Genomic DNA, 20,672 nt, shown 5'->3' on the forward strand with positions numbered 1-20,672 from the left:
CTAGAATTCACGTAAGGATATTAAAAAAATGTTATTTTATCATTTTTATATACATTATACTTATAAATACAAAGTTTATTATTTAATTTATATATATATGTATTCTAAATAAAATAACATGGCTTTTTTATCTAATAAATTTTTATTATCATTCTTTTTTTACACTATTAAAAGAATTATTTTCAAATGATACTATCTTTTTATTAAGAATTTATATTTATACAGCTGATTACATCCTTTTTTAAAACATTTTTATTGGAAAAAATGTAAGAATTTTATATACAATATTTACATTTTAAATATCAATATTTTCAGTACCTTAAAAATACAAAGTTCCTCCAATAACATATTTATATGTTATTACATCATCATTATATGCATTATATCCTACTGTATATATTTAGAAAATATGTTAAATATCTTTGAGATCTTGTACAGTCATTTTTATTTTATATATTTTAATTATAAATGCATTTGCCATACATAAGCAATGTTACGAGTAATCTTCATCATTATCATTAAATGATAATACGACTTTCTCTTGTTTTGATTTTTTAATTTTCTTTCTCGGTGGTTTATCTGCTTTATCTGATTCTGCCTCTGTTATTTTGTTTTTCTTGAATATAATTCTTTTAGATAAATCTGCTGGAGTATTAGCTTCCTCTACAATATAAAAATTCATGTGTAGTTATCATAGATGAAAGTGTAGTATGCACTTTATACCTTCTTCTTTCTTTTTCTTATATGCCTCTGCTTGTTCTGCACTCAAGTGTTCAGAATTTAATACAACTACAACAGGCTTGTCTTCTTCATGTTCTTCATTGTCTGAATCTTGTGGTAATACTTCTCTCTATTTAAGAGAACGTTTTAAATTATTTAAATGATTGTTTATGCTAGTTATAAATAAGTATATATTATGGTGTATGTAATGATTTAGTTGCAAATATGCTTAATTGCAATGAATAATTATTAATTTATAGTTACGTCCTAATTAATAACCTAAAAGTTGAGCAATTATTTGTATATAATGAAAAATACGATTTACCTTTGTGTCGATTGTAGGTCCTTCCTTGTATCCGATTTGTTCCTTTAATTCGCGTAAAAATTTTGGCTCATTCGGCTTAATATACGACACATTATGTTTCTTCCTTGACATTTTACTATCTTTCTGCTAATATTTTAAAATTCCAAACATCAAAATATAACCTAATTTTAGTATGCTACAAAATAATACTGCGTAATACATTACATTCTACATAGAATGAATGAATTAGCATGAATCAATGAATTCTACATAGATTGGGAAATAAAATCAAGTTGGATACATCTAGTAAAATTCACTAGTGTCTTAATTCTGATTGGTTGGTACTGTTATGTGGCCGTTCAGGAACTTGGGGAATTCCAAGCTAAATTGTTAGTTATTATCCCTGGAGTATAAAAGCCACGATACGATCATATAAACAGGTCTTGACATTTGCTAGGGAAAACCGTCCGTAAATTGAGTCGTGTCTAATTATCAAAAATCAAGTTGAAAGATTAACAAAGTCCACGTTCTTGCAAGACAGATAGAGATGAATAGTGTTTCTGTTAAACATTCATAGTATGTATATATATATGTATATATATATATATGTGTGTGTACCTATAAGAAGGCAATATAGGAGAGAATCTCTTTTGAAACGCCACCATTGGGGGAAATGTGCAACATATTATGAAGGCTGTAAACATCCGGGAAAATGAATAAACTATCAAAGTATACATGTTACCAGCGTCGTATATACGCAGAACGAGACCTTTCCTTACGCCTCATCTCGGTCTTTTTCAAAGTGCTTCAAGGAATTTGTTTTTCGGCATCAAGCACTAGTTTTTAATTGGCTTAGGTATGACTCGGAGAGTAAGCAAGAATGATTTTTGGTACCATTGAAGGGCATGTAGGACCTATAGTTTAAGGTGGGCTTCAAACTATCAGTTACCGTGCTACGCGAACCTCAAGGCTGCGTCGATACATAAAAATTCGTAAATGTATGGCTCCCCGTGCGCTATGGGGAGCCGCAAGGCTATGACGTTACATACACATACTTATATATATATATATATTTACTTATATATATTTCAATGCAAATTATTGACAATCATTGACATATATATAAATGAATTAGTAATTACAAAAATTAATTAACATATATAATTGCATAATTAACATATGTACATATAGGTACATATAATAAAGTTTCTTCAGAAATGATTTAACTTTCATTTATGTAGTCAGTATGTATTTTATAAAAAATAAATGAAGAATTCTTACTTACGAGAATGTCATGAACTTTGAAGTGAAAGGCTTAATATTGTTCATACCTGTTTGTACTATATCATACTACACATATATCTACTGCATTGAATTAAAAAAGTATACCTATGCATATATATGTAGATTTATAATATATACAATTTATATTTTACATAATTTTGCTGTATTCAATTGTACTATGTTATTTATATTTGTACTGAATAAAAATAGGCATGAAAGGAAAACGAATAAAATGCATCACTAAAGTAGTTATATTTATTTATTTGAAAAAATGTGATTATAAGTATATAAAATTTATTGCGCATTTTAGCATATGTATGTATATAGTTTTATAAAAATTGGAATAAGATAATGGATTACAAAATGGTTTCATACGATTTTGTGATTTTTCAACTCTGTTTGAGAAATTTCTACTTATAAATATGCATTTCACTTGAGTGTTCTACAATTAAAATTGTTAAGAACAAATTCTTATTTTACGTATTTTTTTAATGATTGATCATAATTGTTAAAATGTATTTTAGATAAGTATATTACAATAAAGTTTGTGAATAATTTTTTGAGCAATTATGTAAACAATATCTAAATGATTTTTATACAAAATTAGTAAATATTACATTTTATGAATTCTAGTGTATATGAAATTATGAACATATTAAACTAAATAAGCTTGTTCTTTTAATACATAAGAGCCATAAATGGTTAGTTTCCATCATCATATAAGAATCATCAAATAAGAATATGTTTAATCAGTAGCACTTTCCTTTGATACACTGAAAGGTTCTGTTACTACTTCTGCACCACAATCAGCAATTACAACATCTTTTGTTGGTCTATCTCGAGTATCAGTATTTACATTTTCAATTTTTCTTACTACGTCCTGTAAAATTATTTTCATAATAGATACTTAACAAGTTATGTAATCCAACAGATTATGTGAAGAAAATGACATACCATTCCCTTAATTATTTTGCCAAATACGACATGTCTACCATCAAGCCAAGGAGTTTGTTTCACAGTAATAAAGAACTGTGATCCATTGGTATCTTTTCCAGCATTTGCCATAGATAACCATCCAGCACCATAATGTTTCAATTTGAAATTTTCATCTTCAAAACGAGCTCCATAAATACTGCGACCTAATAAAAAAAATTTAATAAAATTAAATGTAATTATTAATAATTGTCCAATATTTTAAATACTATAAAAACCTTGAGCTATGTGTCATTTTATTTAATAAAATTTAAAGGATTTATTAAATCTTAATTTTATACTAAATAAAATGTAATACATCAATTTTCAAACTAGTAATAAATAATATGATATCAAACCTCCAGTTCCATCTCCTTTTGTAAAATCTCCTCCTTGGATCATAAATTCACGAATGACTCTATGAAATTTACTACCCTTATATCCTTCTCCTTGAGGTTTTTTTGCTAATGCAATGAAGTTCTGGACAGTCTTTGGAACTGTTTTTCCGAACAGCCCAATCTCAATTCTTCCTTCATATTTACCATCAATATTAATATCAAACCATACCTATGTATAAATATGTATGTATAGCTATAGATTTAATTATTTTCTTAAAATTTCATAGACTTGTAAAAACTATTGTTTATATTGTATATCCTTAAATTGTATATCCTAATTACGAAATTAATTTAAAAAATTTTCTAACATATGAATGTAAAGATAAATCAAAATATATATAAATCGAAGGTATATTATTTAATTTGAAAATAAGAAAAGCGAATATTTTTCAACAATGAGTCATATTTAGTTTATTTAGTTTTATTTTTATCTACTTTGTTCGAAAATAAATTCTTTGTTAACAAGTCTGATGTTTTATATTAGTACATTTCATTTATTTACCTTATCTGTAACTTTTGGGCCTTTTTTATCGTCAGCGTTACTACTTGAACAAAAGGTCGCTAACACGATTCCCACTAATAAAAGCGATTTCATTATTAATAAAAAGAATTTTAAAATTGAATGGGAATTAACAGGATAAAGACTTCTTAGCAACTATACACTTTGTCAGAGTGGTACATATACAATATACAGTCGAACGTGGATCCCATGCGCATGCGTATATGTTAGAAATGTGGGATCATTCGATTGGTTCCATTCACCTTGCATGTAATATAAACTACAACTGAGAATTGGTAAATATGTTATTAGTTGATAAAAAGATTGAAACAGATTGATATGATATGATATAATATGATTTTAGTATTTATTTAGCAACTATTATCAATATTTGAGCAATAATTATAGAATATCTTATATAAAAATACATGTTCGTTTCAATGTAGTAGAAAATAAAAATTATTTACCACAATAATAAGATTTTAAAACTTACAATCTACAATCTATAGATATCTCGATCTAAAGATATATAGGAGATTGAAAGTTTTACGCATTGATATGACACAAAATGATCTTTGGTATTACAAACATATTTTGTGCAACACTTCGCTAATTTATTCTGTTGCTTATATATGTACATATAGTATATACATATATATGTATGTATAGTATCTAAACCCAAAAGAAAGAGAGAGAGAAAGGACTGATTTTATGATTTAGCAGTTATATAAATTTATTTCTGTTTTGATAAAGTTGCAGGGAATTTTAGATTGTTAAACAAACACAGGATAACAACATTATATGATCTTGATACTCAGTTTTACTACCAATCAAAATTAGGGATTAATTTCATTTTCGGTTATTACATATGTATCAGAATTAATTATAAAGCGAAAGCATTTACTTGATAAATTTATTCTAGTTGAATTAAGCAATTAAATCACGTTTGTTTCTTCTAATAAGCACAAAGATACATACACATACATATTTACGTAATCAACTGGCTTAAGAAAGTCGATAAAAGTTCGATTATCGATTAAATACTTTCGATATTATAGTAGTGCTCATTTCAAGTAATCAGTGAAGTTAATCAGTATCGCGTGTTCTGCAAATAAACACGAGTTGAGTATTATTTCTTAGCATTTCTAATGATTATTGAAACCTTTGAAAATAACAAGGTACGTATCTTTTTAAATAAAAGTCAGTTTAAACTCGTATCACGTTATCTCATAACAAGAAGTAATAATGTTAATATTATTATTTCTGCTTAAAATTTTTTCGTTTCATCGAATGAGTGTGCATTTTTCGATTGTTTATATTGTTTATTTATTACATGCGTTTAACATTTCTTATAATTTATAATGTTCTTATTTTTAATGAATATGATATATTTGGTGTTGCGAATTAAGAATTAATGAACATTTTATTGAGATTGAAATTTATTTCTATATCTATAATAGAATGAATTTTTAATTTCTTAATATTTCTATAGTGATTTACTGTTTCAAATACAATCTTTTAAAAACTCATTAATTTTTTATGTCTATAACAAGTGAATAATTTGTTGGACTTTGTGGATTTTGAAGATGGAAGATGAATCTATTCAACCAGGGACAAGCCAAGCTGATTTCATTAAAGAAGGATTAAACTTTGATATAAACCCAAATGAACCAATGACAAAAGCAGCTTTAAATGAACATCCACCTGAAGAGTGGATAGATATCTTAGGAAATGGACAGCTTAGAAAGAAAGTTATAAAAAGTGGAAAAAATGGAACACGACCAAATAGATCTGATATTTGTACTTTAAAAATTACTGGTAAATTAAAAGATGGTACGACGGTTGAAGAATATGAAGACCTCAAAATTCAATTAGGTGATGTTGAAGTGATTCAGGTATTGAGTGATATCTTTATTTTTTAAATCTCAGTTTTATAAATGTATTTTTTAAATTGTATTTCGGAAATAATGTTATATTGATTAATCTTCTATAATACTACTTATATTTTATTAGATTATGAGTAACATAATTATTATTAATTTTCCAATGAAAAAAATTTTACTTAATGTAGTAGTATCAATAATGTTTGTTATTACATTGTTCAATTGTAGGGATTAGATTTAGCAATTGCATTAATGGATGTAAATGAAATTGCTGAAATTGAGATTGATCCAAGGTTTGCTTATGGTTCTCTAGGAAAAGAACCAAATATTCCACCAAATGCCACTATTTTATATACAGTTGAATTGAAGTCCAGTGAATTAGAAGAAGAAACAGAAACACTCAATGTCAATCAGCGAAAAGAAATTGGGTAATTATTTTTTATGATTGTTGATATTTGATATTATGATTGATTGCATATCTTTACTTCTTTTAAAGCAATAAAAAACGGGAACGGGGCAATTGGTGGTTTACTCGTAATGAACCAACACTTGCGATTCAGTGTTATCGGAGAGCATTAGAATTTTTGTTACCAACAGAAAGTCGTACATCTTACCAAAATGAAGTGGAAGATACTACTACTGATGCAGAATTACAGGCTTTACTGGAGGATCGTATGAAAGTATATAATAACCTAGCAGCTGCACAAATGAAAACACAAGCTTATGATGCAGCATTGAAAAGTGTAGAAAGTGTTCTAAGTTGTCAACCTCAAAATGTAAAAGCACTTTTTAGGAAAGGTAATATTGTACACGTACCATTTTATATATACATATAATAATAAATTTTGTATATTAAGCATATTACATTTTTTTTAGGAAAAATTTTGCATTATAAAGGAGAACATGCATTAGCATATCAAACATTGCTTCAAGCAGCAAAATTGGAGCCAGAAACAAAGGCTATTCAGTCGGAATTAGCTATTTTAAAAGAGAAGAATGCTAAGGACGCTCAGCATGAAAAAAATCTGTATCGTAAAATGTTAGGAGCACATAAAAATGACAATAATTCTCAAAAAAATACAAAAGAACGAAAAAGTAAAAATTCATCAAAGCTTACATGGAGTTTAATTGGTGGAGCAACTGCAGCAATTTTAAGCGTATTTTTATATAGATTTGTTTCGTGAAAAAAATTTAGGAAAAAATTTAAATGAAACACATTGTCTAAGCTAAATAAGTATAAATATATATAATTAAGTATCATAGACTTCGAACTAAAAGATAAATATAAAAACAAGTAAAAATTTGATAACTTTAATAATATAGGGACAAATCAAAAGAAAAGATCTATTACTAAAATACTAGTACTATTAATAAAATTTATATTTAAACTTTGTTCAAATTTTGTATTATATATTATGTCTGTAAATTTTGCAACAAAAATTAGCATACAAAAATATAGTCAATCTTTTCAATTGAATATTTACAATATACGGGGTGCTAAAAAAAGTTAAAACTATATGTGTGTGAGTAATTATATACATATTCTAAATGTATAAACTTCGTTGACATATATATCAACATGAACTTTTTGCATTTACGAACGTAATTAGTAAGAGGAAGATTCTCATAATCTTACTCATATTAATTATTTATTTATCTTAATATTAATAATGAAGTAAGAAATACTATAGAATTCTTTTCCTTATTATTATTTTATAGCAATTTTTAAAATGATGTACAACGATGGTGTGTTAAAAAGAATATAAATAACGTGAGAAATAAATATATACGAGATATATAAATTCAAACATTTATGTGAAAAAGTGTATATGATTTAAATGAATATGTACAATATATTTTACACTTGTGTTTTATATTAATAACAATTTAATTGCATTAATATTTTTGGGCATATTCAAATACCACTTAAATATGTATTTATGATATATTTTTATTATTTTAATTCTTTCTATTATTATTTAGATCTCATACATACTATCTTATATTAATATAGTAAATTAGGTATGGATAATTGTTGTTCATACGAAAGAATCTTCACTATGAACAATAGATCTATAAGTATGTCATTTGGTGTACTCAATAATTAAAATGACATGAAATGGAGCAATAATCAAGTGAGTAGGGAAATGTCACAAAATTTGTTAATACTTTCTACTTTTAGAAACTTGCTGTTGCAATAAAAAACTCAGATATACAAAATATAACAAAGCATTATTTATTGAATGGCACTAATTAAGTAAATTAGCACTAATAAAATTGGAAAAAATAAATATATCTTTAGATATAACTTTATTATATCATACTTTGAGAAATAATGATTTATACTTATAAAAAACTGATTTGGCATGTCACAAAATGTTTTTATGGTGAGCTCATGTGAGCTCATCTGAAATTAATCAAATTTGATAAGGGTGTATGAGACTGTGCATACCCTGTTTTATAATTTTCCCATCATGATAACTAGCATGAGTTATCCATGTCTCTAATAAATAATAAAAATAAACATTAGTTATATTCATTAAAATGTATATTTTTAAGCAAAAAGAATAACATATTCATGGCATTTATATATTATATTATATACATTAATAAAAACAACTATAAATAAAAAATCTAGAAAGATTACTATACAATTTTATTTATACTTATTACTTACTATACTTATTAAATGCATGATAAATTTTGATAAAATCTAAGTATTACAAAATATATCACATTTTTGTTGATCACTTATTAAACATTTTAATTATACTTAAAATAATTTTAGGCAGTTTTACATACTTTTAATACATATTTATAATTCATGTTAATAAAATTTTGTATCTATAAATTTAAGTAATGATAGAGATATAGAAAAGGTTCTTTAGCTTATAAGCTAGATATTTTATATTAATACATATTATGTAATATGATTAAAAATTTAAAAACGATGGAAACGATTGATTCAAATAATTTTCTATTGGCAAAGTATCTAGTTTGTTAATATTCGAATCCACAAAAAATGATGTTCCTTCAACAGTTCCTAATGATAATTCAGAATAATTTATATGATCATACAAATTTTGATCTGTATTTGAAATTCCATGCTGAAGTTCTAAATCTTGATAATTTGTTAGATTCAATATTTCATTACAATTTATTTCAAATTGATCTACAAGATCATTCATTATTAACGTTTTTGGAGTAGTAACTTCTACAGTCACAATTTGTTCTGCGTTAATATCTACTAATGAAAGAACCTGGGGGGCAAAATCTGTGTTCGATAATACATTTGTAAGTTCTAATGGCAATGCTGAATTTTCACATAAGTCATTAGAATTAAGCAATGTTTGTGCTTCCAAATATGAATCAGAATATTTGTTATTAATATCCATGTTTTGAAAAGTAACAGATTTGTCATCTGACAATAAGATTTTATTAGATCCTGCTTTCATTTTTAATTTTTTAGGTTTAAGCTTTTTTGGTTTCTCTGGTACTGGAACAAGATGACCATCTTCCGTTTTCATAAGTTTTACAACCTGTTGAATTTTTATTATATTTTAATTGTGCATCTTTGTTAAATTACATAAATGATTAAAAAGTAAAATATAAACGTAGAGTTAAATTCACCTTCTTTTTCTTCTCAAGTGTAATTCTATGACAAGTTTCCATATGACGAGAAAGATGATGGGATCTCTTGAAAGCAGTACTGCATTGCATACAAGCAAATGGCCGATATTGTTGATGAGATAATTTATGTCTTTTTAATAAACTATTTCGTTTAAATGCTTTACCACATTCTTCACATATAAATTGTCTTTCCTTATTGTGTATATAGAGAACATGGTCATTAAGAATACTAACACTAGTAAAAGTTTTACCACATTGTTCACATATAACATTTCTTTGTTCTACATGTAATTGTCTATGTCTATCCAAGTCTGATTTTCTTGCACACTGAAATGTACAACCATATATATTGCATGTAAATCTTTTTTCTTCTTTATGTATACGTCTAACATGTTGATCGAGAGCTCTTTGTGAAATTAATTTCTTAGAACAAATTAGGCATGTAAAAATGTCTCTTTGGAATATTTCCCTGTTTACTTTATTAAGATGTAATGTAGAATCTAAATGACGAGAATAATCATCCTTTTTTAAAAAAGTATGCCTGCAGTCAGTACAAAAGTAAATACCTATAAAATAGTCAGTTTTTATAAATTATGAATATATATTTTCTTATTCTATTTTTAAAAACTTACCGTTATTTGATATTTTATTATGATTCAATTTTGAAGAATGCACCATTTTATAATGTTCATGCACCTTCTTTTTGGAGGCAAAAGTGACATCACACTTTGGACATTTGTAATTATCATGATTTTGGATATGAGCTATATATGTCTGTTCAATACTAAATGTTTGTAAACATCTTTTACACTTAAATTGTTTTCGTGTGCAATGATTTTCTTTGTGTTCCTTATCATCTTCTTCTGCTTTCAACATTTCTCCACAATCTGAACAAACTTTGCCATTTTCATAGTTGTGTTTTGCACGATGACGATTTAATAAAATACGTTTAGGAAAACTACGGGAACATACATCACAAGAATGTGGATATTTTGTTACCCTTTCACCATGTGAACGAAATAAGTGTATATCAAGGTGTTTACGCCTGGCAAATTTTGCACTGCAGTGAGAACAATTATTTTTTTGATGACCTTCCAGATGCCGATCTAAATGTCTTTTGTATCTAAATGTCATTGAACATTGACTACATGTTTTAACTTGTTTATTTAACATAACTAGATTATTGATTTTAATTTTACTCTGATTATTTGATGTTATAAATTTAGTTTCAGGATCATTATTTTCATCATTCAAATTTTCATTCTTAACTTCTAAATTATATGATTTATCTTTAACTTGAGTAAAAATATTTTTCTCAAGTACAAAAGCCTTTTTTACTTTAACAGGGATATTGTTACTTTTTACATCTTCTGTATCAATTGCATTATTCATTTTTATTAATTTAATACTATTAGTATTCTTTTCATCTAAATGAGTTATAGATTCTGCAGATTCATTTTTCATTTTTAAATGATTTTGCTCTATGCATTTAAATCTCAATTCATTTTGAGAATTTGGTATATTTTGTAAAAAAATGTTTTCAATTTTTATAAAATCAAATTCAATATTATTTTTATAATCATTATTTTTGTTTTTCAATTGTGACTCAATGTTTGAATTACATATTGGTGTAGAAGATAAATGTATTCCTGAATCTTTAGTTAAAAGTTTATTTACACAATCTTGTAAATAATCAACGACATTAACTTCATTAATTTCTGAAGGAGATTTTTGTACTACCTGTAGTATTGAATTATCCTAATAAAAAAAATGTTTAATCTATTATATTTATATTCATTATTAATTATTCCTTCTTTAATAAAATTATTTAATAAATTTATTGATTACAAATTATATTTCTATTTTCTAATAAAATATTGTTTGCTTAAGAAATTTTACCTGATCTTCAACTGAATGTTGTGAAAATATTTTTGATTGTTGGTATTTGATATCTGACATTGTTCAAATTATTTTAAACAATAATAATGAGCCCCGCATATGATATTTCGTATATTTGACAACTATAGGATAATTTTTAAGCCAAAACTAAAATTAATTAAACATTCCATGATGTTTATAACATAATTGCACTTAAATATAACCTAAAAAAATTATAAATGAAAAAAATAATTTTAGTTTAAGTACATCTATTTACCTTATTGCATAACTAATAATTACATATAAATACATTTGTTTGTTTATAGTATTTTAATATGCACCGTGTTTTTTAAATTGACAATCATGGTCCATCGGACATAACGATTTTTATTGTACTATTATTCTCATTGATCTTTAAATACAAATTTATTAATTGTGGTATTTTTTAGAACACAATCGTTATACCTCTAAGAATTAAATGAGATATACGTGTATTAAAAATATATACATACTTATTTGTATATGTATGAGCGTTATTATATTTCGTATACATATGTATTATATTTTAATTCAAAGCTACGAATTATTAGCATTTGCATCTAATCTAGGGAAGATAATACTATAGAAATAAATTGAAATAAAATTAGTAGTACTAAATTTTTACATATTTTTTATTTATAGTATAAAGACGTAATAAAAATACATATAATTTATAAATACACGTACATATATAATCATATATAAGTTTATTGTATTATTATTAGATATTATAACATATTTAATTTAAAAAATATATTACATTGTTGTTTAATTATTATAATTAGAAGCTTGGAAATACTTGAAATAATATATTAAAAAATTTACTACAATTTTTAATTCAGAAAAAAATTATAAATTAAAGTTTACTCAAAGATTAATTTTAGTTATTATTATTAAAACAAATAAGAAATTTTTCCAAGAATAAACAAGCTTCAACTGATATTTTCAAAAGCAGAAAGAGCTTTTTATGCTTAAAAAGTTCATTTAAAACATTAACCAATATAAAAACAATTTAATAATTTGATTGTTTTTATATCTTTTTATTATTAAATGTTTTGATTTAATTATTTAAGGTAGAGTACATATTTATAATCATTTTATCATAATATATATTATATTTCCCGCTAAATATATTTCACCTAATTAGTTTCAAGTCCTAGGAGATTTTAACTTGTGGCGGCATCTTTCAGCAAAATAATAATGTCAATATGAAAAGTTGTTGTTAGAAACATTTATTTAAAATAAATTAGTAATTATTTTTATTAAAGACTGTTTTAACATTATACATACACACATAGTCAACAATTTTTATTTTTAAAGTATTATTCGAGAATAAGAATATCTTTTAATCTTTTGCTACAATTTTAACCTTTATAAATGTCAAATGTGGAGATGTAAAAGATTATTTAATCTAAATCACTAAGTGTAAACATTGTGTGTATAGGATTTTACGATATAATATAAATATTACCGTGCTATAAATAAAAATGGGTGAAACATCTGAAACACAGAATAAAGATATTGGTCCTGGAGTTATAACCGAACAAGAACGTGAACTGGCTCAAAATGCACTATCTGAATTTCAAAAAGGAGCATATGCTAACTGTCTGTCATATTTAAACAAATTAGAAACCTTAAGACCCAAAGACTTGAAAGTAATGCATAATAAAGTTGTGGTAGAATGTTATAAAAATGATTTAAAGAAAACAGAATTATTAAGAAAAAGTTTGAATGCAATATGTGGCCAAATGTCTACAATTGATTCCACTGAAACCATAGATGATATTGAAAAATGTGTTATGAGATACAATCAAGCAGTTTTATTATATCACACAAAACAATATAATGCTGCAATTCAAATTATGAATAGATTATTTGCTTTCATAGAACCTATGGGTAAGTAATAAGATAACAAATTTCATGATAGCTTTTAAGTTAATAATATAAAATCCTACAAATATGCATTGTTTTTTTTTAGAGGAATCATTGGCACATAAAGTGTGCCTTCTTTTAATAGAATTACATATAGTAACGGAACAACCAGATGCAGCGTTATCTCTAATTAATTACATAGAAAGTCAACTTATATCCACAGATAATTCCAAAATTTCATCTGTTGACAAAGAAGGTATAATAAAATCCATAAAAGAACAGAAGGAACCAAAAAGAGAAGTTGATATAGTTACAGATGCATTTAAACTAAAATTATTAAAATGTAAAGCTAGAATATACCTTATGATGCATCAATTGAAATTATGTAGAAGGGAATGGAAGACATTAGTTTCTTTGGGTACACCTGTAGTAAGATATATTTTTAAAAATTACATTATTGTATTATGTGTTATATTTTGTATTTAATTTCTTTTACTTTCAGAATATATCAACTGTATTTTTAAAAGCTAATCTTGAGTATTTAAGAGGCAATTACAAGAAAGCCATTAAATTATTGAATTCTGTAACATCAGAGAATTTAGATTTTAAGTATGATGATTATATTACTATATTACACAATGGAAACATTTTTTTGTAATTGTAATACATTTACTGTTTTAATGTTTTTGGTTTTTAGAACTTGTGGAGAATCTTCTGCTGTGTTATATTACAATAATATGGCATGTTTACATCTTGCTATGGGTAAACCAAATTTAGCAAGTTTTTACTTACGAAAGGCTTTACATGAAAATAAATGTGCTCTAGAAAGTGTACAAGTAAAAGATAGTGGTAATTATAATCAATTTTTACTCTATAGTCTTTTTATGTAAAAATATTGGAAATAATAATTTTAGAAAGTTGTTTTTATATAGATCCTTTATCTTCACGACCACTGTGTACACTTGGTGGAAATAAACATTATGAATTAATGTATAGTCTTGGTGTATCACTTTTACATGCAGGACATGCATCGCTTGCTTTCGATTGTTTCATGGAAGCTGCACAAAAGCTTCATAATAATCCTAAATTATGGCTGAGAATTGCCGAGTGTTGTATTTATTGTCATAAACCGGTAAATATATATATTATATGTTAGATTGTTAGTTAGATTGTCACATTATATTGTTATTATATGTTAAATTAATGTTAATGTAACATATATTATATGTTAGATTGTTCAAGAGAAACTAAATATCTTCTACCCTTTTGCTTGCTATTATACTATTCTTATTTATTATTTTTTCAGACAAATGAAGTTGATTTTAATATTCCAAAACGAAGAAAAGATCTAGTACAAAAAGTTGTTGGTACTGGAATTTATAGAAAGATTATTTTAGCTTCTTCTCTTTCCAAAGATATAAAGTATCATCCTGAAGGTTTTCCTTCCGCTATACCACAATTAACATTAGAATTCGCTTCTCTGTGTTTAAAGAATGCGTTATTTTTATTACCAAATAACAATGAACTTAATGTACCAATTACACCAATTGCTGCTCCACAAACAGTACCTTTATCATTAACAGCTGGTCATAATTTAGGTATTTAAATAATCTATGTATTTAAAAATGTAAATATTCATAAGTTTGATTGTTATATATATTTGTATCAAAAATATTTTAGGCTCTCAACATTCAACTTTAATGTCTCAAACTACTACCGTTGAAGCGTTAAATTTAAAAATTAGCGTTCTGGCTGCAAGTGCTTATGTATGCTTATGTCTTGGTGATTATGTTATTGCACTTGAACATGCTAAAGCATTACTAAATACTAATAAATTACCTGGTGCATATAGAATGTTGGGAAATCTTTACGCAGCAGAAAGTTTGATATTTATGGACAAAATTAGTGAAGCCATTGAATATCTGAAACCGGAAAATATTCAAGATTTAAGTACTTCTGTACTTATTCCTGAAACTCAAGATAAAGATAAAGAAAAATTAGATGAGGTTATTTCAAAACCAATAAAAAGTGAGAATTTATTTAAATCATTTAATTCTTCTGTGAAATTATTAGTTATTATCATAATTTTATGTATAAACGGTTACTACATAAAATAATTACTAATTTTATAGTGTGGTATCCGACGACAGTTCCTACGGGTATTGCTGTACTTCGTTATAACTTAGCCGTAGCTTACGCAATCCGTGGTGAACTCGATAAGTCTGGAGAAACTTTAAAACAGGTAATTAAAAAACTTACGCCATTTATGTGTGTATATTTCTTACAAATTTATAAATAAATTACCTTAATAATATATACCTATTAATTGATGCTTCTAATAAATGTTTTAGGTTTGGATGTCAAAGGGCCCAGACTGTGATGTTCCTATACATGTAATAATGCTAGCTTTATATATAGAATTGCAATTAGGTAATAATAGTATTTTTGATCATAAATAATATCACGCAAAATATAATTAACGATTTTTTTATGCAATAGGTCATGCGGATATTTCAAGATCAATAATAAAACAACATTGTCCACAGTATCGTTGACGGTAAATTTTATATTTATGTAAAGTTTTCTTTCTATAGCTGTAAATAAATGTATACCTTAAAAAATTACGGATTTCTCAAGTACGTCGTAAATAATTAATAAAATTTGTAAAATTTTTGTACCCTTTATATGTAAAATATGAATTAACTTTATTTCCATAAGCATAATGAACAGTTTGTGTGGTAAAGAAACGATAGGATGTTTGTAAAATAAAATTTACTGTATTGAAAACAGTAATGTGTACATATATTAGAATACTTTAAAAATATTTTCTCAATACAAGAAAGTATATGATTTATCCCTTTTTAAATATCAATTATTTTATGTTATTAATATTTATATAATTTACAAATTCATAAAATTATTCTGTAATAAAATTTATATTTTAAACTTATTTAGAATCATTTTTATAGTAGAAATAATAAATATAATAAAGGTATACACTAGATAACATTCAAATATACAATGAAGAATAAAGATAACCCCTCGACATAGTTGTCAGAACAGATTTGTCTACGAACTCCAGTATTATCGCCATAAACATAAGAAGTGAATTGCCGGTAATGATTTCGCCAATTGTTATTGGAAGTTTACTGGATGGTATTGGGGGCCTCTGGCCTGTAATATGGTCATGGCCGTCTAGGCGAATCACCCCAGGGCCTTATACTGGACCTTACTCTGTCTGACTCACATAGTTCCAGTGGTTCTCCGCTGTTTGTTATTCTACGTGATTTATCTCTTTTTTCCTATTGAATATACGTAATAAACATAAAAATAATCGTTTCTTGCAAGTGAATAATACGAATTTAAACATGAGTTTTTGATATTTAATGATAATTTCATATCGCGTTATAAAATCATATTGTAAATAATAAATATGTTAAATAAGTAATTTTAAGTTAAATAAGTATTTATTATTTACAATATGATTCCATAATTATAATATGTTCATATTAATATCTTCATAACAATTTTTGTAGTAATTGATTATCAAAGTAATTGTAAAGATATAAATGTATATGATCATGATAAAAGATATACATATACGACCTCAATCAAAGAAGCTTCAACATGAGTAATCACAGTTAAACAATGAAAGAAGAATAAACAATTCAATTGCATCGTATTGAAGAACAATCACACTAAAGGTTTATCTGGAAATTTCAATGCTTCTTCGATTGAAGAAGGACAGCGGAAGGTCCTTAGTCGCAGGTGCGATATACATATTACGCGACTTCCTTTTGTAAATCGGTTTAAAGTAACATTGAGCTGATATTTTTCTCATTCCGCTTATAATTTCAATTCGCGATACACGATTACTTATTGTTATTAAGACTCGTTCATTTGTAAAAATATAATAGAAAATTATATTGTATAAAAATGAGCCAAGAAATTTTTAAGAAATAAAATTAGCAAAAATTACCAAAATTGATAGTTCTAACTTTCAAATAAAGAGTATAATTACATATCTTTGCGAAATATCGTGAAACATAGGTAGAAAATAATAAGGTTTTGATTAAAAAATAAAAAGACTAAGAATCGATTGAACTAGCAAACGATTCGGTGGTTGGTTATTCTTCACGTTACACAAGTAAGATACCATTTTAATCGGTATGCACGGTCTGGAAATCTGAACTGATCACGCGTGTCCATGGAGTCGAAGCGGACTTGATAAATTTAAAATAAAATTGATCCAACCATTTGGCGCGCTGCCCTGACCCAGTTCGAGTTCTGCTCCCGTCTCCAGTGAACAGAACAAGACGACGAACACCAAGAATCGCCTCAGGGAATCGCCGCCCTCTGCGCCGGGAAATCATCGTGAACATTGGAGAACTGTAGGGTACCCTGCCAACTTCTGCGGTTTTCCAGATTTTTCTATCTCCATTAATACTTGTTTGTACTTGTTATACTTATTGGAAAAATTTCATGCAAGTAAATCCTCTAACCGTGCAATGACAATATTTCTAAAGATCGCTTAGTTTTTGCTTAGTACTTTAATCAACGTAATAAACATTTTTTTCAATTGTAAAAGAATCATCATATCCTTAATTAGTGCTGAAGCAAAGTTCTTAATATTATAATCATAAATCATATTAGTAGGTATATAATTATTTTGCATCTATCTGTACTTTTCTGCGAGCTAATACCTAAGTTTACAAGTTAACAAAAATTAACATTCTTTATTTAGACAAATAGCGAGAGTTTAACAGATGATCGACCCTTTTTAACTAAGAACGTGTAAAAATAAGTTGATGACACAGATTGATTAAGATTCGTTTACTTTGTATCTTAATTTAGATCTCAAGTTACGAAATAAACGACTCGCTTGCTATGACGTTTAACTACACGAAACGTTGGTGAAAAATAGATCTACCAAATTAATAATATAATGATTCAATATTTTTAGGATTAATTCTGTAATTATTTAGATACTTGATTACGTAACTTATGAATTTCCGTAATAAGATGTATACTGAGAATAAGAAAGTTGTATCAGTTATTGGGATTATTTTAATCAACGTGATTTCTTAGTAGTAATGAATAATAGTAAACGCATTGATAAAAGGAAAATGGGGATCACGTGAATAAGACTATCTATATTGAAATTTTCATGAACATTCTTTTACGTCGAATACCTTAAAGGCTAAAAACGATGAAGACACACGATATCCTATTACACTTTTTGCTTCATTTGATCTTTAAAATATATCTTTTATATATCGCAGGCTGGTAAAGAAAGATGACACGTAAAAGCAAGCCGAGGTATTAAGTAATTGGTCAATAAAAATGAGGTGTTTCTAAAAAGATAGCAAATTCTAGGTATTATCTTGATATTTACCAGACTTATACTTCTTAAATGTACAATTATTTTTTCAAATAGTCAAGTATCTTAGACAGAACTAATGGTAGAATATTGGATGTTTGAAGAAGGTATAAAATCTAATAGAAACTTGGTTTAATTTTTTATTTGGCTTCCACCTCTATCTTTTCATCTTTCATTGGATTTTATTTATTCGATTACATTGTATATATACTATATACGTCGAACGATGCGTCTAGTTCGCGAAGCAATTCATTGTCTTTTTTATTGTATAATTTCACTTAACTAAACATCTATTTAAAATTTCACAAAATGCCTCAATTCTTTTTAAACATATTATTAAATACTAATATATTAATTCTTATTAACACATGTTACTTCTTTTATGTACCTTATCCCATTACGTAATCAACATATAAATCATTCGTTAGACATACTGTTATATCAACTACAATAAATGACGAATGTGTCAAAAGTATGATATTTTGTATATTTTATGAACAACATGACAGAAAGTGGTTACATAGGTTAAATCAGCATGTCGTCCGAATAATGATTAATAATTTTTAGGACAATGAGTGACGCATTTTCATGAAATACGAGATCTTGGCACTGTCCCGTTTCTTTTAAGAATTGAAATTGAGAGTTTGCGAGCAAGAACGGACCTTGCTGAATTGTTCAAAATTTTTAAATTACCGAGATCAGCAAGGACATATGTAAGAGAGAAAAGATCGTTCTCGTATCTAAGATCCTTCCTCCAGGCTTCAGTAGGTCGGCGATTATAAATGTTCGCGTCCTGGTTTCTCTCGAAACAACAAAATAATTACAGACAATTAATCTGCAACGCGACATTCGCTGACAATTGTAAAAGGAACGTTGTCATGGTAATCGAAAAATTCATTAGATAATGATGGGCAAAATTCTTGTTCTCGTTCAGATTTTTCATTCTATATTCCGTATTCGTTATTTATTTGTTAAATAATTATTTTATAAACGATATATTTTAGAATTAAACATTACTTTCAAGATTTTTTATTTTAATGACGTTCGATGACGTTCGAAGAGGGGAAACTACGTTTAATGGAAAAACCAAACAGAGACTGCCTTACTTATTTTGAAGTTGGTATTCTATATCAAATATGCATGTAAAATTTCTTTACTATTTTTAAATTGCTTTCGTATGACAAAAAGATAAAAATATGATTTATACATGTATTATGTTCTTTCCTTATAATCAATCAATTCCTTATAATATTGAATAACAGGTAACTGAGATTTTAGCAATTTTATTTTGTACATAGTTCTTATTTGTTGTTTTCGTTTACATTTTGAAGTGTACCGATATATATTATATTCTTGCAACGTGGCTGTATCTTACCAACAATGATAATTTTTTTTTTAGAGTAACAAGTAATGATATTGTTACGTGAAGTTATTTCATATAATAATATATGACATAATACTTTAAGGCTATTATTATTCATGCCATTCATTCTCTATAGTGGCCTTAGGCGATAGAACGTTTGACGAATATCCCTGGGCGAATATTTCCAGGCACGATTGATCGAAACAGCCAGGAAATATCGTTTTACTTTCATCTATCATTATATAGAATGAGTAATAACCAAGTTTCAGAGATTAATTATCAATTTCAATGCACGGAGTATGTAAAATTACATCTATTAATTTTATGATCATTTTTAGATCGATACAAAATGTACTTATTTTAATGTATCGTATCCTAATGATGTAAAAATGTTTATATATACGTGATTGAACATTTATAAATATCAGAACATAAATAATAATTGTATTT

The 20,672-nt window shown here is 26.3% G+C and overlaps 5 protein-coding genes across 10 annotated transcripts; 2 read left to right on the plus strand and 3 right to left on the minus strand.

Annotated features, from left to right (window-relative positions):
- Nucleotides 1-265: 265 nt before the first annotated feature.
- LOC138178715 (uncharacterized protein KIAA1143 homolog) lies at nt 266-1,245 on the minus strand. The gene is made up of 3 exons (XM_069110891.1): nt 1,046-1,245; nt 724-850; nt 266-663 (listed from the first exon to the last, which is right to left on the minus strand). Exons 1-3 carry the CDS (start codon nt 1,154-1,156, stop codon nt 494-496), a joined length of 408 nt encoding a protein of 135 aa, XP_068966992.1. The 5' UTR covers nt 1,157-1,245; the 3' UTR covers nt 266-493.
- Nucleotides 1,246-2,585: 1,340 nt separating this feature from the next.
- Ppib (peptidylprolyl isomerase B (cyclophilin B)) lies at nt 2,586-5,176 on the minus strand. The gene is made up of 5 exons (XM_069110981.1): nt 5,082-5,176; nt 4,181-4,463; nt 3,640-3,847; nt 3,263-3,447; nt 2,586-3,188 (listed from the first exon to the last, which is right to left on the minus strand). Exons 2-5 carry the CDS (start codon nt 4,271-4,273, stop codon nt 3,054-3,056), a joined length of 621 nt encoding a protein of 206 aa, XP_068967082.1. The 5' UTR covers nt 4,274-4,463; nt 5,082-5,176; the 3' UTR covers nt 2,586-3,053.
- LOC138178753 (peptidyl-prolyl cis-trans isomerase FKBP8) lies at nt 5,173-7,962 on the plus strand. The gene is made up of 5 exons (XM_069110969.1): nt 5,173-5,355; nt 5,764-6,072; nt 6,289-6,488; nt 6,557-6,858; nt 6,937-7,962. The coding sequence occupies exons 1-5, from the start codon at nt 5,326-5,328 to the stop codon at nt 7,242-7,244; spliced, it is 1,149 nt and encodes a 382-aa protein (XP_068967070.1). The 5' UTR covers nt 5,173-5,325; the 3' UTR covers nt 7,245-7,962.
- Nucleotides 7,963-8,780: 818 nt separating this feature from the next.
- Nucleotides 8,781-12,168, minus strand: LOC138178728 (zinc finger protein 613). 6 transcript variants are annotated; one of them, XM_069110955.1, is made up of 5 exons: nt 12,081-12,168; nt 11,590-11,792; nt 10,323-11,448; nt 9,691-10,256; nt 8,781-9,599 (listed from the first exon to the last, which is right to left on the minus strand). In XM_069110955.1, the coding sequence occupies exons 2-5, from the start codon at nt 11,647-11,649 to the stop codon at nt 8,994-8,996; spliced, it is 2,358 nt and encodes a 785-aa protein (XP_068967056.1). In that variant the 5' UTR covers nt 11,650-11,792; nt 12,081-12,168; the 3' UTR covers nt 8,781-8,993. The 6 variants fall into 6 exon arrangements, with proteins under 6 accessions (XP_068967056.1, XP_068967032.1, XP_068967023.1 ...); XM_069110931.1 differs by lacking the exon at nt 12,081-12,168 and adding an exon at nt 11,879-12,051; XM_069110922.1 differs by lacking the exon at nt 12,081-12,168 and adding an exon at nt 11,869-12,051.
- A 620-nt stretch (nt 12,169-12,788) lies between these two features.
- Nucleotides 12,789-16,345, plus strand: Not10 (CCR4-NOT transcription complex subunit 10). Its single transcript, XM_069110993.1, has 10 exons — nt 12,789-13,503; nt 13,586-13,908; nt 13,982-14,088; nt 14,177-14,328; nt 14,412-14,611; nt 14,786-15,077; nt 15,160-15,507; nt 15,612-15,721; nt 15,831-15,909; nt 15,979-16,345. Exons 1-10 carry the CDS (start codon nt 13,095-13,097, stop codon nt 16,032-16,034), a joined length of 2,076 nt encoding a protein of 691 aa, XP_068967094.1. The 5' UTR covers nt 12,789-13,094; the 3' UTR covers nt 16,035-16,345.
- The last annotated feature ends 4,327 nt before the right edge of the window (nt 16,346-20,672 follow it).

Source organism: Bombus flavifrons, chromosome 1 (assembly GCF_040668555.2).
Source record: "Bombus flavifrons isolate JBK064 chromosome 1, iyBomFlav1_principal, whole genome shotgun sequence".
NCBI classification, from domain to species: domain Eukaryota; kingdom Metazoa; phylum Arthropoda; class Insecta; order Hymenoptera; family Apidae; genus Bombus; species Bombus flavifrons.

Bases quoted from the DNA above. Each gene is read 5' to 3' on its own strand.
- LOC138178715 (XM_069110891.1), bottom strand. From the start codon at position 1,156: ATGTCAAGGAAGAAACATAATGTGTCGTATATTAAGCCGAATGAGCCA. The intron at 851-1,045 runs GTAAATCGTATT...TCTCTTAAATAG, and splicing joins GACCTACAATCGACACAAAG to AGAGAAGTATTACCACAAGA. The intron at 664-723 runs GTATAAAGTGCA...TTTATATTGTAG, and splicing joins TAAGAAAAAGAAAGAAGAAG to AGGAAGCTAATACTCCAGCA.
- Ppib (XM_069110981.1), bottom strand. From the start codon at position 4,273: ATGAAATCGCTTTTATTAGTGGGAATCGTGTTAGCGACCTTTTGTTCA. The intron at 3,848-4,180 runs GTAAATAAATGA...ATTTATACATAG, and splicing joins GCCCAAAAGTTACAGATAAG to GTATGGTTTGATATTAATAT. The intron at 3,189-3,262 runs GTATGTCATTTT...ATAATTTTACAG, and splicing joins GCAAAATAATTAAGGGAATG to GACGTAGTAAGAAAAATTGA.
- LOC138178753 (XM_069110969.1), top strand. From the start codon at position 5,326: ATGATTATTGAAACCTTTGAAAATAACAAG. The intron at 5,356-5,763 runs GTACGTATCTTT...TGGATTTTGAAG, and splicing joins AAACCTTTGAAAATAACAAG to ATGGAAGATGAATCTATTCA. The intron at 6,859-6,936 runs GTAATATTGTAC...CATTTTTTTTAG, and splicing joins AAAAGCACTTTTTAGGAAAG to GAAAAATTTTGCATTATAAA.
- LOC138178728 (XM_069110955.1), bottom strand. From the start codon at position 11,649: ATGTCAGATATCAAATACCAACAATCAAAAATATTTTCACAACATTCA. The intron at 10,257-10,322 runs GTAAGTTTTTAA...ACTATTTTATAG, and splicing joins TAATAAAATATCAAATAACG to GTATTTACTTTTGTACTGAC. The intron at 9,600-9,690 runs GTGAATTTAACT...AAAATTCAACAG, and splicing joins CACTTGAGAAGAAAAAGAAG to GTTGTAAAACTTATGAAAAC.
- Not10 (XM_069110993.1), top strand. From the start codon at position 13,095: ATGGGTGAAACATCTGAAACACAGAATAAAGATATTGGTCCTGGAGTT. The intron at 14,329-14,411 runs GTAATTATAATC...GTTTTTATATAG, and splicing joins TGTACAAGTAAAAGATAGTG to ATCCTTTATCTTCACGACCA. The intron at 15,508-15,611 runs GTGAGAATTTAT...CTAATTTTATAG, and splicing joins TATTTCAAAACCAATAAAAA to TGTGGTATCCGACGACAGTT.